Below are 18,430 nucleotides of genomic sequence, written 5' to 3'. Positions count from 1 at the left end.
TTATTTGTATTCCAATGGTTATCATTTGGTCTTCAAAATATGTAGATTTTAAAAATATAATAAAATTAGATCATTATGAAACCCTTTAGATATGAAAATAGCTTATAAAGCATTAAGTTTAGAAAGCACTTTACATATATTTCATGTGATCCTCGCAATAACAGTCTGAGGTAGGTTCTATTATTATTCCCATTTTACAGATGAGGAAACCCACGCTTAGAGATAAGGTGACTTACCCAGGGTGTCACAGATAGGATTTGAGTCAGTACTCAAAATCAGTTCTTCCTAACTTTGCGTTCATCACTCTAACTGTATACCATGACGCCTCTTTAAAGGAAGAAAATGGAACTAATAAAAAGCAAAATCGTACTTATACCAAATAAAACATAGGAACAAATGAATGAACATACCTTAAGTTCTTTCTAGGAGCTTTGGAATTCCTTAAACTTAGAATAAGCTTAGCAAAATGTCACTCACAAAGTTATCTACTACAATATTTAAACTATTACAATAATAGCATGAGGAAAAGATATAAATTATTAGAAAATATGGTGGAAAGAAGATAAATGAAAGTGAATTAAGTTAATAGAAAATGGGTTTGATTTTTAATATAAAGACAGGTGGGCTGATGAGCATCATGTAAATGTATCAGAAAGAGAAGGACCAAACAAATTCTTCATGTCAGTGCAAAACCAGCCAATGCTAAACCATGACCTTCTGGGGGTAGCCCTGTTTGCCACCCCCAGGCTTTGACATTATCTTTGTGTGTTGTCTTCTTCCATTAGAATAGAACCTCCCTGAAGTCAGAGACTGCACTGTTGGCTTGTATTTGTACGCTTGATACTTAGCATAATACTTGGAACATAGGGAACATTGAATAAATTCATGCTTTCTCTTTCCCTCTGTCTCTGTCTCCCTCTTTGTCTGCCTCTGTCTGTCTTTCTGTCTCCTCTTTCCCTCTTAATAGTGCAGTGAAAAGAGTGCTGATCTGGAGTCAGAAAGTTCTGATTTCAAAATCTATCCTTAGACATTTACTAGCTTTGTAACCCTGGATAAGTCACTTAACCTATCTGCCTCAGTTTTCTATTGTAAAAGAGGACTAATAATGGCACCTATCTCCAGGACAGAAAGAGATATTTGCAGGATACTTTGAAAACCCTAAAGCACCATATAAATTCTAACTATAATTATCATCATCATCATCGTCACCATCATCATCATCATCATCCTTACTCTACACCTGTCATCCTTTCCACTGAATTAATAAGCTCATTTTTATAAAAGCAAAATAAAAACAAAAATGCAAGTGATGTTTAAGGTTAAAGACAAAATTCCTACACAAATAAAGTAGTGTGCTTTTTTTAGATTTATATATTTAGAAATAGTAAGATAGATTACTTATGATATTTCTTTTTACAAAATCCTCAAAGCTTCTTGAACATTCTAACATTGCTATAGGCATAATTTAGATGGTAAATAATTATTACAAGTTATAAATAACATTAATTATAAATAACAAAGCAAAAGCATAATTTTAACATTGAAAGAAAACACTGCCTGCATGGTCTTGGGCAAGTCACTTAAGCTCTTGGGATATTTAAGGGTTTTTTCTGTAAAATGAGGGATTGAACTAGAGCTAGATTTTCTCTTTAGTCCCATCTAATTCTGTAATGCTACAATTCGAATGCTCCCACCACATCAGTGTATAAAGCATTTCTCTTTAAATAAAGGGTATTTAAATCTGCACAATGCATTTGGAGTCAGAAGACCCAGATTCAAGTTTTAGCTTTTCTTCTGTCTCCTATAATCTTTATTGTCCAAGGCTGGGTGCCACTTCCTGTGGGAGGCCTCTCATTCTCGTACTGAGAACCATTGAGAAATCTGTAGTCATTCTCATTAAGACAGTTTAAAATCCATAAAATAGAGTGTGTAGAATTAAAAGGAAACTAAAAGTTGGTGAAAATAAAGATGTGTTTTTTTTTCCCAATCCAAATTCATGGACCTCTTAGCATCTATTCACAGACAAGTTAGGAGATCCCTGGATACTCTGCTATGTTGATATTATATTCGCCTTTGTTGTTTTTATTACGTCTAATCAGAAGTGGAAAGAAAACAAAAAGTGAAGAGCAAATGACACTGGAAATCTTCTTACATGATCACATTTTAAAACAAAACTTACCCGAAAACAATCCAGAAAAAAAATATTCCTAGGGATTAGTTCATCAAATCCCAGGCCTATCAAATCCCAAGCATACACTCAACTTGCCAGGGAAACTATCAAAATAATTGTCTGAGCTTTTCATCTGATGAATATGCTTTTAAGTGACAGAAACAGAATTACAATTTAATCTACATTTTTTTTAAAAGGTTTCTGAGAGAAAAGCTGTTTTAGGGAAATACACATAATGCGCTGATCCACATTTGATAGAAATGATGCTCTTTGGAAATGAATCAGATGAATCCTTTTAAAGGCATATTGTAATATGGTTGTATTATGGGTTGGTCTTAAAGTATGATTCAGCTTATAGAAATTTTCTTCAAAAGTACATACAATAGTATGATAAGGTTTTGATACTTTAGATATTTGTCATATCAACTTATATTTTAAAATAAAAGACAAGAGGTTGCTAAAAACTTCTTTTCTAAAACATTTCTTTTACATCTCTTAATTGTACATTGTACTGAGAACATAGTAGAGTCAGTAACCCAGCTTTGTGTTAAGCACAGGAGAAAAAAGGAAGGGAAAAAACCAACAACAACAAATGCTTATGTTTACCGTAAGATATTATTTATGTTGCGTCTTGCTACAACATTTAACAATAAAGATTTCCTTTATGATACTTAGAGATTAGTACTAATATCTCCACATTTACATAGAGAGTCAGCATATTGTAAGGAATAGTAAGCCGGCCCCAGAATCAGGAAGACCTGTCAGTAATATGTACTGTCAGTTTGAAATTGACCCTGAAATCATAGGTCTGGACAAATAATAGATGTGTGTATAATATGTGTATATTTGTATACATACATATTTGTATATGTGTGTATGTATGTATGTATGTATGTATAAATGTGTATGTATATCTTTATTTCTTCAAAAACTCCTCGGAAATATATTATCTCCATTTTACAGATGAGAAAACTCACTTGTAAACCCAATCACATAAGTATTTGAACTATAATCTGAACCCGTGGTGAGTTCAAGTCCAACACTCTTACCACTCTATCATGCTGTATCTTATACATCATATCAGGCTTCTTCCTGCAAATTATACCAAATATCAGAAAAAGCCACTTATGTGAGTCTTTCACTGGCAAGATGACTGCAGCAAAAATAGTGTCAGACTTTATATGCAAAGCCTCTGAAGGTTTTTTGACCAGGCATACGAGTATAAGGGAAGAATCGACTCAGTGGGTAGGACCTGTTTTTTTTTTATAGGTCATTTTGCCCTTATGCTCTCTTGTTTCAGTGATAGGTAATCTGCCACAATCCAGGCAAAGCTTTTGCCTCACTGGGCAGTGAAGGAAAGCTTTGAATGAGCGGTAAAAGAAGTCCAGAGGTCTCAAACTTAAAGTGGGATGTTCTAAATTCTCAAGCCCTTGCTTCATAGAATGCTTTGATTTGTCAAAAAAAAAAAAGAAAAAAAAAAGAAAAAAAAACAAAAACCTTGGAAAAACAGAAAGATTTCATCAATTTTGTTGTTTAGTGTGGAAGATATATTCCTTTATTGTTATTAAGACAGTATTTTATAGCTGTGCTTCTGCAATGAATATCATACTGGTAGAATCTAGTATTAGAGAATCTAGTTGGAATCTACAAGTCCTTTGATGAAACCTTGCGTATTAGGGCCCCACAGCCCATACTAATTTTGCTCTGTTGGTGTGGGCATGTTCAGTTTTGTTGGAAAAATCTTTTAGCAATTATGTTCACAAGTCCTTGCTTCTTTATCTGGTATTCTACTGACCATAATGTTTATGTAAGTAATATAGGAACTATACACGTAGGTATTGTACCTTGTAAGAAGTATATTAAATATTAAAATATTAAGAATGCTATATACCTTCAGGAGGGAGATGTTGAGTTATTCCTAGTTGAAGGCTTCAGAAGACTTGTCAGTTCATTGTGTTGACAAACTGATAATGGCTATGGTAATTTGCAGAGAAAGGAAATGCTTTGGAGGTTACAGCTGCTGTCCAGGAAGATGTAATTCAACATTGACTTATGCTTTGATATCTAATTGTCTTCATTATCTCATTCATGTGGGTAGTCTTTCCATCCATATGTAGATTCTAAGCATTCAGTCTTCTCTTGTGCACTTCTTTTTGTCTATCTTCCACATAGTATCTAAGCTATATACCATTAACACAAAAGGAATAGATAAATACAGTGATAGGAGTATTTACTCTGTCACTACTACTTTTAGACACGTGAAACATTGTCTTGGGTCCAAGACAGGGCCCTTGTCCCCTTGTAACTGTTTTCCTTTACAAACAAATATTTTTGCCTTATATAAAGTAGCAATGTTCCAATTTAATTAATTTTGGCCATGATATAACATTCTACCTTTGTCTAAATTTTCAAGGTTTTGTATATAAATTTACCATCTAGAAGGTCTACCTACCATTATGTGAACTGTTCCTTGATCAATTCAGTTTTTCCCTTTATAGTTACTTTGCTAAAGGCATTTTGTTCTATTGTAAAGTTTATGTGTAATTTATTTGGTTTTTGCTGACAGCTACTGGAATCATAAGAAAATAGGCCAAACTTCTCATCCATTAAAAAAAAGACTATTTTATTATGTGTTCTGGCAAACATCATCTCACTTTTACCTGGTTAAAGTGTGTATCTTGTCTAGTTGCTGGAAATCCTATTTATGAGAGTCCCTGTGATGTAGTGGTTGTAGAAATGCCTTTATAGTCAGGAAGACCTGATTCAAGATCACTCTTTTATACATGCTAGCCATATGACCATGGACAAAATTACTTAATCCCTTAGTGGTTAAGTCAAAATTAAACTAAATCATTCTCTAAGAATAAAAATCAAAGATGAGTTGCAATTCTTTGTAGAGGGAACTCTCCATACAAATCATATTGTAGACGTAGATGTGATCAACCAAAAATGCTTCTTTCATCTTTGGATCTCCAGATTCATATTCTGAAATGCCGAAGCAGTCCTTGGATAGCTGAATGCGAAGATCAAGAACTAAGTATGGTGCTAATGTTCTAGGCAAGGGGAGAGGAAAAAGATTTCCCATAAACCTACAAGAGTTTTTACCTTTGTAATTAAGGATTAGTGCATTGAGTATCAAAAGGTCTCTATTGACCTTCCCTTGAAGGCATCAGTTCATAGAATCAAAGAGCTATAGAAGGAAATGTGAGAAGCTCTCTAATATCTCCAGGTATTCAGTCAGTCACAGATGGGCATCCATCCTATTTTAGAAGCTCTGCAAGATGGGTATCCTTTCCCTGATTGAAAAAAAAATGTATAAAGTAAAAATATCCAGGATGCTAGTCATTTAACTTACATCATTTGGCTGAACTTCCATTACACAGAAACATCTTTGTCCTTAACTTTATGGAGACCAAAAAAGAATTTTAAAATACCTCACATAGGAGGTGAGAATAGAATTTTTCAGAAAAAAATAAAATCATTATACTTGGAGTACTTAGGAAGAGCAACAAGGGACTGATGATGCTCTGTGAACCTTTTGGGAGAGAAAGAGTGAGATCTATTTTATTGCTATAGTAGACCCAAGGCAAATATTTTAGAAGCTCTTTCAGAACTTCATTGTTATCTTTGGTCCTTAACTTTGATTAAGATAAGGGGAATCAAGGCCTAGTGGACAGGGTTCCAGCCTTGGAGACAAGAAGACCAGAACTGGAGTCCTGACTCTGAATCACATAAGTTATTTAAATTCTATTTCCACTCCCCAAACAACTCTCTAAGACTATAAATTTTAGAAAAATTGCCTACGAACATCAGGAGAAGAAGTTTCCACATGTGGTGTTCCTATATTGATGAAATGATAGGTCTGGACTTCCACATCACCTGTCCCTCCTCCCCACCCCCCAAAAATACCCACACTAATTTAGACAAATATTGCTTTCTAGGAGGATATAGTCTAAATCAAACAAGGTGGTTAGAAATGCCAGTTAGGAAACAAACATTGTGAGACACCGGCCAAAGGAAAATTAATAGATTATATGTACATACCATGGTGTTGTTTAATTTCAATTATGTAAAAAATAATAGATTTTAGACCTAGAAGAAATCTTAAAAGTCATCCAATTCAAACCACTGGTTTTACACGAAGATAAAATGTGGACCAGTGAGGCTAATGGGTAGCACCATGCTTCCATACTGAAATGTTTCCCAACATAATCTCACTGTTTTTGAACTGAGATGGGTGAACAAAATATTTACTACACGTCTTATCACCAAACTATACATCTTCTTGTCGCTACTGAATTGTTGCATGTGCATCAATCAACAATAATTTAAGTGCCTACTACTTAAGTACCAGACATTATGCTAGGTGCTGAAGATACAAAGAATGAAACAATCCCTATTCTCGAGCTTACAGTCTAACAGAAGAGACAAAAAAGGACTCTATATGAGTGTATGCAATGTAAATGTAAAAGGAATATACATATTAAAAAGTTAAATGCAAGGTGATTAATGAGAGAGGGAACTAGTTGTCTTGGGGGCTACAGTTTGCTTGGAACTGCCTCTTGAAAGTAAATAAGAATTCTATGAGGAAGAAGTGAACAATTCTTCAAGAATGAGAGATGTCCAGTTCAAAGGCATGGGAAAGGATCTTGGGGTGCCCTTTGTAAAGAACAGAGAGAAGGTAATTTGGCTGGATTGTTGAGTGAGGGAAGGGGGATAATGTATGATGAGGTTGGAAAGATACTCATGATTATGTGGCTAAATCTTATCTCCCAAAGAGGATTTAATTCCTATTTAATAAGTGCCTACTCTATGCCTAGTACAATCCTAGGGGCTGTAAGAGGTTAAAAAAAGAAATCTTTTCCTGTCCTTGAGGAACTTATATCCTAGTGAGGGAGATAAAATTTAGACAAATGAAAGAATTAGAGAAGAATATAGGAAAGTATGGACAATTGGCAAGACCGGTGGTTGCGTTTTATCCACTCCATCCCTCCTAGTAATTGACACTGAGTATCAACTCCATATCTGTCTTCACAATCAGAAAATCTTTTAAGGCAAAGTTGCAAATAAAGAGTAGGATTTGAATTGGATAGGATGTAAAGAATCACAAAGCAGATTTTTTTTCTCTCTCTCCCTAAACGAAAGAGGTGTTCAAATCCTGTCAGAATTTGCTATGAAATTCTGTTTCTCTGTCTCTTCCTCTCCCCAATCTTCTCCTTTCCTCTCTATATCCCTCTTTCTTTTCCCTTTTCTTTCCCCTTTCTCTATCCTCCCTTTCTCCCTTTCACTCTTTCCCCTTTCCTTTTCCTTTTCCTCTCCATCTGCCCCGGCTACCCTGTCTCTAATAATATTGGCTTTCTTTTATTTTTTTTTCTTCTGTCCACTGAAAGTTTTCAAGACTATTTGGGTTTATCCTCCTCTATCCAAAAGCAAGTCAAAAAGCGTAGTTTTTTTTTAAGCTACCTTAAACAACAACAAAAACACAGTTACTGTTCAAGGAGCCCTTACTTGGGGAGACCTCCGAAGAAGGATGCTTGTGTGGCTTTAAAAATATAAACAAAATAAGGAACAAATAACTCCAACCATTTTCATTAAGACAAATATCAGAAACCCAAGTCGTTTTCACTAGAAGTTAGTGTTGTGTCCATTCTCACAAGTTTTTCTATTTTTAAAAATTGTATTCTAAAAGTCTCTTCTTAGGTATTATTCCATATTGTACTTAGTAGATTGTTCCAATTTAAAAGCTTGCTAACTAGTGTTAGAGAAGGGAACTTCAATAAAAACCCATACACCTATGTATATAATTTTGTTTGGGGGAGGGGTGTGTACAGACCTGATTTTGTCAATTTATATAGAACTCTCTGTATGGAAACTCCCTCTCCTGATAAAATTCTGCAACTCATCTGTAATTTAATAGTTTTAGAGGTTCAGTAACTTGATGATGATAACTTCGTTGTTATGTGTTAGATACAAGACTTGAACCCTAGTTTTTCTCACTCCCAAGACAGCCTTATGCACTTGCCTCCTAAATATAGAACAGTGAGATGAAATGAAACTGGAATATGTCTTCCTCATCCACACAATCTGTATTTGAACGCTTAGCCAACTAGGCACCTGGATAAAAACATATGAAGGCAAAAATGGCAATGAATTACATTTAGCACAGATTCTACAAATTATAGATCCAGAGGCATGACTTAATTTTTTTTTCCAAATGAAATTTGAATGAAAACAAAACAGTGATTACACAAAATTAGCAGAAGACTTGTAGGTTTTCAGACCCTTTAAACGAATAACCTTACACTTCTAAACGTCTACTTAACAAGTAAATCTGCCTCAATTTCAATCAATGCTGTGTGCACATTCCTCTTTAGCACCTGAGAAAGGAAAATGGTGAGTATGTTGCAGGAACACATTACCCATACAGTTAACCTATGCTTTTATATTTGACACTATTTTTTTCTTAACATAGCACCTGTCAAAAGGATATCAAAGTTAGTCTATTCCCCATGTTCCTCTGTTTGGGTGTTACAAAAGTGATTGTCCCATTATTCTCCTTCTAAACCTGGAGCTATAAGCAGGTCATAGTTTCTAAATTATTTCTTATCAGTTCGAAGTGTAGGAGAGTATAGGGTGATTTGCATTTATTTCTCTCTGCCTGGTATGTTCTGGAGAGCTAGTCACTACCAGAACTGAATGTGGATACTCTGATGAATGGAGTAGGAGCTTTTCAGCGTCAATGTTTGTATTTAGAGTTGGACCAGAGGAAAACAGTTTTCATGTGCATTGTTAACATAGACACATTTCAGCTTTTCACTATATCAGAAAAAGTGAAAGATATTATTTTACATCATGCTACCGCCAGGCCCCAAATCACAGAAGAAAAGAAAAAAAAAGTTGTCTTTTAGGATTATTCCAAGAGGATAGAATCTGAGCTTACATGCAGTTTGTTTTTCAATATCTTGGCCCAAGAACTGTCTGGTATAAAGTAAGAGGGTATTTCTTTTAAGGACACATCTATTTTCACAGCGGCAAACCAAATGCATATATGGCATCTGCTGTAGATAGGGATGAGTGAGCCCAACCAGATTCAGGGTTGAGAGGAGGTCACAAGTATTTTTCTGTTTTTTTTTTTTCCAGTGTTTGTCAAATTTGCATTTTCCCAAGTGCTGTTCCAATTATCTGATGCAGTTTTTATTTTAGGGGGGAAAACTGCAAACTTTTGATTGATTCAGATTAATAAAAATAGGCTTTTGATATAGTTGCTTCATGTCTAGGAAAACCTTCTCACTCTAAAAAGCCTCTTCCTTAAAAAAGAAACATCACAGTTTTGCCTAACAAGAAGGGATTTGTGTTTTGTTGACATTTTGGACCAGTGCAGTTGTATTCTCGATTGAGAAAATAGTTTTGCCCCAGTTCTGCATGATGTACTTTATTTGGGAAGGCATATAAAGCATTAGAAAATGATAAATAAGATTTTCTCTCAATCAGCTACTGGAAGTAAGAGTCACAAATAAATGGTGGGGTAGAGATTATTTAAATCTATAAAGTTTGCAATAGGGAGTTGCACTAAGGAGAGAATTTGCAGTTAAGATGTTTAAAGGATCATTTATGCTTTTTGTAGACAAGAAAAAAACTGAAAAAGCATGCTACGATCTAATTATGGCATTCATCATATTACAATAATGACCGCTGTGGCAGATGTTTCTTTTTCATTCTGTATAATAGGGGGTTTTGTTTTTTGAAGTATATTATTATGCTATTATCCTAAGTGGCAAAACAAAAATGTAGAAAACACCTCTGATCTAATTTATAAGGGTAAATATAATCTTTAAAACTGGATATTGGTTTGCTCGGTTTTAAAGCTTCCTAGCTTGATGCATATAATGAAGTTCAAGTTAAAGGTATAATGTGAAAGAAACCAGTTACTTTAAAAAATCTTATTTTGGCTTTATATCTGCACTACTGGATTTCTGTTTAAACAAGCGTTCAATAAAATCCATGGGAGGTTTTGATCACATTAGTTGCAGAAAAGTAGATGGACTTTCTTGATGGAAATTTTGTCTACCTTGAATATTCATGTTTTTTGTTGAATTAGCAGTTACACAAAACATGACTGCCCTAATTGCTTTCTCTGCAATGGAAATAGCTCAATGAAATCACCTTCAGTCTTTCAGGTTTAGATGTGCACAAGTAGCAAATCTTTGAAATTTCAGCCCCAAATAAATGATCCTTCAAAAAAATTTCAGAGTCTTAAAACCAATAACATGTGTATCTTCTATGAAAAAGCCCAAAATAAAAGCTGATTTTATGTGAGCAATTTTTTTCATACCCAAATCTGTGTACATTTATAAGTTTAACATTTTAAGTTAGAATAATACTTTTCTTAATATAAAGGGAGATGCATTTCATTCATGTACTTGCTTTGATAACTTATATCAACTATCAGTAGTTATGTCATTCAAAAATAATTTTAATGAGAATTAACATACATTTATGGATAACACACAAAAGAAACTTATTTCTTATTCTACATTAAAAGGATAATATTGAGGACTTGATTTGTTACTAAGTACTCTGTCCTTTGGGTTGGAATAAAAATGGGCAAATTCAGAAATGGTAACATGAAGGAATTATACTCTAAGAAACATTTAACTTTCTAATATTTATTGTTTCATTAGCAAAGTGCTATTGTTTTTGCAAATAACCAAATGACATTTCTGACAAACAATGTTTCTGTTGTTTTTTTTTTTTTTAACAGAAGCAAACATGCTAATTCCAATGTCACTTTCATACCTAGGTACACATTGTGGGGACATTATCTGGCTCATTTGTAAATTAGCAAAGGATACATCTAGGTTCCAATTTCAGGACTGCACTGCCAGCACTTTAAAAAGAATGCATTCTAAATATTTGAGACATTATATTTGGGTGTTCTGAGTTAGAATAATTAGACAGTCATAACTCCTAACCTGAGTACAAGGATTACTGGATAACAAGATAAAAATGCATTTATTTATGAATAGATTATAGTTATGGATAAAATTATGAAAAATAAAAGGTACTATTTCAAATGCTAAAAAGTACAATGAAACTTTAAAATGTTTAGATATCTCTCTTCCAATCTATTATCTCTCTCCTATCTATTTAGAGCTATTGTTGGAAATTGTGTTATTTTAATTAAAGAATTATGTTGGGTTTTTTTGTGATTTTTTTATGTGGACTGACATGAATTTAACTGCACAGCATGTCTTTGAAAAAAATATACAAATTTCCATATTCAAGAAAATATCTGCAAAGGTGAATTTAGTGGTAAATTTCATTTCGATTAGTCACACTTGGTAATTGTATACAACATTGAATAGGAGTGCTCTGAGAGTTCAAAGTTGTGGACATCATTTACAGAGTTGTACTGCTATTTCTATTCATATCATATATAAATCTAAGAAGTGGTAAGACAGAGCAAATAGTATAAAAATGCTAATGCTTTTGCTATTTCATTAGGTGATTTCAGTTTTCCCATTTAGTTTATCAGTCTTGAAAAGGGCTCTCATAAAGGGGATTAAATTTTTCTTGATGTTAACTGGCATATAGAGCTTTAGATGTTTCTGAATATGCTACAAAAAAAGACTTTGTGGGCAAAATTTTCCTAACCATTTTCTATTTAGGAAGGTTTAATTTTAAGTAGTTGATAGTCAAACAGAAGTAGATTTATTTCCTGTTTGTAGAAATAGATCTAAAATGTTCATGCTCAAAAGACAAAATGCTGATCTTTAATTCCTAGTAGCTCAAAAAGATATGTATGGGGCAAACTTGCTTATTACTTAAATGTCCACCTAACTTAATAACTAACTGTATGTTGCAAATTTGGAGTTAATTGAACATTGCATGTTTTAATCAGAGAGAAAATCATTTCCCCAAATCGCATAAAAACCAAATGTTTTGTCATCCCAACCTTCCATAGATGCTGTTGCTAGGAAAACATCACTACTATAACCTCATCCTCCACTATTTAGATATAGCCTCATGAATTCAATATTTTTATTCTATATTTAAATTCAGTCATCGTAGCTAATGCCCTTGATGCAATCTCAAATTGCTGTCCTTACATGGATCACTAAAAATTGGAGGTAATAATAAAATACAACAACAACAACAAAGGAAGAGGCAGTTTAAAAAAAATTCCTACAAAATTAGATTATGGCTAAAGGTTTAATCAATTACATTTTATCACCAAATCCAGTCCTTCCTCTTGAGCTGTCAGAGAATGAGATAAGCAGAGAGCATCTTGAAACACGATGACACAAGCCTGTCGTGAGGAAGGAGTTGTGTCCCTGAACCAGCCAAGATGAAACACGTTCATTTATTACTTTGGCATTGCAGGAAGATGAAAAGCCCTGGTAGCTTTCTACCTTCATCCTTACCACAATCTTTCTATTTCATTAATTTTTCATGGAATTTCATTTCACAATAATCTTGCCTCTGTTACCCATCTGCTCTACTTATTTTGTGCATTTTGTCAACTTTTTTTTTTCCTATTAGCATCCCACAGCTTTGGAAACCTGTTCTGTTTCTCCATCACTTTCTCCCAGTTTCTCTTCTTTCATATATATATATATATATATATATATATATATATATATATTTTACAGGTACTTGTACTGGTGTTTTCAAAATTCATTTTAATTTCCTAAAAGCACATGTGACCAGTAACTCTGAAGCAGCATGAAAGCCCTTGGAGTTAGTTGCATTGCTGTCAAGTATTGCAGAGAAAGAAATGTCACATGCAACTGCCTGATTTCAATTATAGTTAGCAAGTACATATTTATACCACACCCAAGACTGATCTTGAAAGCTTTCTTTTTACCTCTCAGTTTATGATGATTAACATGTTAAAAACTCATCTGTTTCCTCTGTGTCTTCACATAGAGCTATCTCAGTTTTTAATACATTTTCAACCATTCTTTTCAACCATTTTGGTGACAAAACAAACATTTACTCTTTCCCCACCAATCCTCCATTCTTTTCACTTCTTATACCAGTTCATGCAGGACAGAATGAAATCCAAGCAATTACAGAGTTTATTTCAGGCTAAGAAATGCCTTCTTTTTGTAAACAAATATATGCAACGGTTCTGGTAATATGTATAGTCCACTAATGAACAAAATGGATTTAAACGTTCCAGAAAATGCATTTCCCTAAAGTTGTTACAGGGCAACAAGAAACCTTAATGATCAGAAAAGTGACTAATGGACAATTACTTGAAGATGACATGTGGTGACATTGATATTCTGAATTTTAATACAGCTACTGTAATTTTACACAAGTAGGTTAAACTGTTCTAATTAGGAGTTAAGGGTCCTACCTTACACATATTTACTTATTGGATCACTTAAGTGAATAATTGTATTTAGATCCCATACAAGCAAACAATTCAGCTTTAGCGAAGGACAATTTTCTAGGACACTTCTAACAAGTGGTGTAAAATAAGTGAAAACTCTGTACTCTCAGAGAGATCTGAACTGTGTGGATATTTGCTGATAGATAACTAACAGTGAAATATTCCCCAAATCAGAAGTGTTCCTGTTTCTCGAAACCCCAAGAATAGAGAAAAGTCAGAGTAAAGACTATATTTAACCTTTGGTCCACTGGGATATGAGTACACTCTAATTCATATGTCTGTCTTCCTTTCTTCTTTCTATAGTTTTATTTCAATTTATTGTTTTTCTCTTATGTAAATGTCAATTTTAAAATTTTAATGTTCAGAGAAAGAATGGCAGTTGTCCCTATAGTCCCTACGGTATTTTTAAGACCAGTTTCAACTCCAAAATAAGATCATAAAAAGATATTAGTGATAGCAAGCAAAGCGCTTATTTTTTTTTTGAAAAGCAGAATATTGCTCAGAGTTAATAATTGAGGGGTCTGAAATTTATTTTCCCAAAGTCACCTTAAGATATATTTAGTTTTTTTCTTTATTTATTCCTAAGTAACATGCTGATTTGAAATGTAACTATTCCAAAGAAATCTATATCATTTCCTATCACATGGAGATATATATATATATATATATATATATATATATATATATACATACATACATATATATACACATATATATGTGCATATATAATTATATGTATACAGCACTTAAGAATGAAGAGATATTTAAATTATGGAGATGGAAAAGTGATAGTATTACCTATTAATGAATGAAAAAAGTTTAACTTTTTTAAAAAAGGATTTTTATTAAGGATTTTTTGTGCAATTGACATAAAAAGGAACCTGCTATTCAAGTAGTCCATATTTGTTCTGGATGTGCTTTTTCTCCAAACTAAAAACCTTTATTTTTCAATGCAGTGATCAGTTTATTTGCTACATAGGTCTTTATAAAAATATTTCATAATGAGGTGAATTTTAGTGTTTATCAACAGGTACAATATTTTAATATTAGATAAATGTTAAAATTTAGGTTATTTTGGCAAAAGGTAATTTACACTAGGAATGTAATTTAATTTGAATATCCAGACAACCATTGTTCTTTATATGAGAAAAATCAAGTGGCTTAAACATTTAGGCATCACAAACTCACATATTCCATGAAATGAAGGGAGATTTCCCTTCTGTATATCATAGAATATTATTTTACTTCTCAATTCTCAATTTCAGTTGATTTTCCCCCATAAAAAACCTTATAATATTATTCTGACTCCCACATGAGGATCCCTGCAATAAAACACTGTAGAAGATTTCAGCAAAAGACTCACCTATATGCAGAAACTACCCTCTACCTGATCACTTTTTCCTCTTGAATTATTGGCTAAGAATAAGAATAAGAAGAAGATGGTGAGCAACGTATCTAGGTATATGTAAAAATTTTAAAAGCATGGAAGCCTCTGTTATATGAAATTCTTTAACAACGATTGCCCTATCACCAAGTTAATGGCAAATAAAAATTGTTCAAGTTCATGTTCCCTTATCCCCCAAAGTAGGTGTCCTGAAATAGAAATATTTTCCAAGTGGAATTAGAAGAAATTACATTTTAGGGGTGAAGTGGCGAAAGCTCCCTTTCAAATAAAATTATTTTTCTTTTAGGTTTAGATTTAGTATGGTTATTTAATACTTTTATTAAAATATTTCTCAAAATCTACTTAAGTTTTTCATAATATGAAACACTAATTAGAATATATCCACGAAGATACACAAGAATGCAAACCTACAAGAGTATGTTTATTTTCTCTTCTGTAAGTTCCATCCAAGCCCAAATCTTGTTTTACTCATGCTGATGTCACTGCTTAGTATTGTTGTCTTTGTAAAGGGCATAAAAGTCTATTTCAAAATGGAATATTCTAAATTGCCAAGTGACATTATGCAGCACCCATTTTAACAACCCAAGGACAAAATAAGAGGTGCCAGGTACTTTTTGCTTTGAAAGTGGAGTTTAAAGTCATTTCAGAAAGTTATTATGCTATACTTATCACTATTATTTTTGACATGCAGTCCTACTGAGTGCTTGCCTGGGATATTGACATTTGTGGTTTCAAACTGTATGGTTAATTTCCATTACTAGAAGAGGCAATAAGGGATTTGTGAGCTGTTAAAAAGCAGTGAGGTTGATGGTGTGACAGAAACTTATCTTAGGCATTTGGAAGGATAAAAATTAGCAGTGAACAGGGATTTCCTATTCTAACCATATCTAATAATACATTCTCTATGAATAGCTTTCAAATGGGAGGGGCAAAGAGAGAATATTAGTTGTATCTTCCTGGCTATTCTTTCTAGCACTAAATTTGCTCATCTCCAAAGTCTTCAATTTCAAAATGTATGCACCAGTTCAACTTTTCTCTCTAGATGGACAATAAGCAACTGACAATGACATGAGATCCTCTCTGTGGGAGAGAGTAGGGCAGCCTTAGAAGAAGCTTTTCATCTGCCTATCCTGTGCTCACAGGCTGCAATAGCATACAAGAACACTGCTTCTTCTATTAGAGCAAATGTTAATTTTATACCAACAGCCCTCTTTAGAAGCGGTATGTGTCTATGATGGCATTGACTAACTTTATCTACTTGAGCTCCAGAAATATTCATAATGAGGCAGCCCCATGACAGTTTGCCAGCGGCAACCTGTCATCAAACTGATCTCCCCCCTCCTTCACCCACCCCCTTTACATCTTGTTTGGCCACTAACATGATGTTATGATTTTTTCTCTTTGAAAGAGTAATCCCCATTAATATCACCACCATCCCACGCAAAGCATTCCTTGTAAGTGCCTTGAAGTGGCACGCTTCTAAGTGAAAACTATTAGACTGTTTAGGGGAAGTGATTGCCAATGACTTGCCTGCTCCTTCCTCAAAGACAATTTGGATCTGCAAAGCTGACACTAAATTTCATTTCAGTGCTCTTACTGGGGATGTTTCAAGCTATTCTTTCATTAACCACCATAGGATAATGTTACCTCTGACAGGGTCAAAAAGCACTAGCTTTGTACTATGGGAGCTGGACTGCTGTACCTGGTCGAGGAAATGGATCCCTTCTTGTCAAAAGAAAGAAAAAGCTTCTCCCTCATTCCTTCCCTATCTTCCCCGATCCTTACCTCTACCCCTTCAAAAACTGTCTCCTGTCAAAGAAGCCTTTTGCTTGCCCGGTTTGCTATATACATTCACCAAAAAAAAAAAAATCATTTTGGCTTACACAGACCTCTAGCAATTTATGAAACTATCTGCACTCCTAAGTGATATTTATATTTCACATCCCATTGGATTCTAAAAGCGCAGCTTTTCAAAATAAAGAGAAGAGAGAACAGAGAAAGGGAGAGAAGAAAGGGAAAGTAGAGAGTTGGGGGGCTGAGGAGAGAGAGAGATCCTTACCTTTTCTCTTTGATCTTCTTCTCCTCCTCCTCTTGGACTTACATTTGAGTTGACTACTTAGCCCTCCAGACCCTCTGTTGTTCCCCAAGACAGATGCCATGGCTGGGATTCAATAGACGGGAACAGAGACGAGTTCTTTCTTGGTGAATTTCACCTTTTTCTTGCTCTCGCAGCAGCACCAGCAGCTGCTTCCGCTTTGCAGATCAAGGAGCGGGCTCACTTTTGAGAACTGAGCCCCCTCTCTAATTGTTCTCTGTCACTTGTTTTCGGCTGGGCTGAGTGTCTCTGATCTCCTGGGCTGGCATGCTGAAATGCTCCGACGATGTCGTGAGAGCTGTGCAAAGGTAGAGAGACTCAAGCCTCGGAAGAGCTCTGGGCAGCTCGCGTCCTGTCTGCCTCCCCTTAGCAGGGCTGTAAAATGCACGGCTTCTACTTTTTGCGCCTCTGTTAGTTGTTTGGCACCAGACACTTTGAAGCCAATCATGCAGGGAGCTTGTCTATTTGCTGCTGCAAAGTCTAATTAGATCCAATCACAACTGTCTCCTGGCTCTGACATCAGCACCACCAGCCCTTTCCATCCCCTGTCAGCTTGCAAACTCAGCTCCCATTTGGACTGACGGATATGCTTAGGACCTGATCGAAAGGAAAGGAGAAATGCACTGTAGGGAATAAAAAACATACTGCTAGTTTATCTGGGAGAAGCCTAAGGGGGCAGCTTACAAGAAGGGATGCTACAAAGGGGATTTCAAACCTTTCTGCTTTAGACCATATGGGCAGAACAATATGCTTACAGACACTCCTAAAGATGTAGGGACTATTTTCTCTGACCAACTAGTTATCAACTAGTTCATTCATTAGATTGCTCATTGTTTCAAGGGGTAAAGATCTGTCTTATAAACGCTGAGAACACAGCACCTTAGGAAGCGACTCAGCTTTGTAATCCCTAGGGAGAAGCCTGTCTTGGGGTATTTATTTTTTCAGAGACTGCTAAAAAAATCCCTTGGTTGTTCACATTGAAAAAGAAAATTATTATGTAAAGATAAATATGTGTGTGTGTGGGGCTCAGAATGATTTTAGAAGGAGGGATTGCTGAGTCTAGTGGTTCATTTAGGAAATAATGAAATGAAAAGTATAAAAAGGCTTTTATCAGGCAGCTTCATTGCCAACTGTAAGGTCTGGATAAAGAAAAATAAGATTATATAGGAGGTATGTGGCAAATTGAATTACTATGTAGCTTCTGCTCTTGAACAGTTTTGGTTTTTTTTTAATTTTTTTTTTTTGCAATGCTCTCAACTGTTTAAAGTTTTGCATATGGATCCATAAAGGGCTAACATAAATACAGGTGCAACCATATTCCAGGAAACAGTTGAATTTTGCTTTAAAATGATACTAAGC

The 18,430-nt window shown here is 34.5% G+C and overlaps 1 protein-coding gene across 1 annotated transcript in view; it reads right to left on the bottom strand.

Annotated features, from left to right (window-relative positions):
* The window catches only part of ADARB2 (adenosine deaminase RNA specific B2 (inactive)), a 651,932-nt gene extending 634,452 nt beyond the window's left edge, over positions 1–17,480 (bottom strand). The window contains exon 1 of the mRNA XM_020990375.2: positions 17,036–17,480. Coding sequence (XP_020846034.1) covers positions 17,036–17,135 — 100 coding nt within the window. The 5' untranslated portion in view covers positions 17,136–17,480. The remainder of the gene's footprint in view (positions 1–17,035) is intronic.
* Positions 17,481–18,430: the final 950 nt, after the last annotated feature.

This window comes from Phascolarctos cinereus, unplaced genomic scaffold, assembly GCF_003287225.1.
Source record: "Phascolarctos cinereus isolate Bilbo 61053 unplaced genomic scaffold, phaCin_HiC Scaffold_1;HRSCAF=81, whole genome shotgun sequence".
NCBI lineage: Eukaryota > Metazoa > Chordata > Mammalia > Diprotodontia > Phascolarctidae > Phascolarctos > Phascolarctos cinereus.
This window is presented reverse-complemented; position numbering and strand designations above follow the sequence as displayed.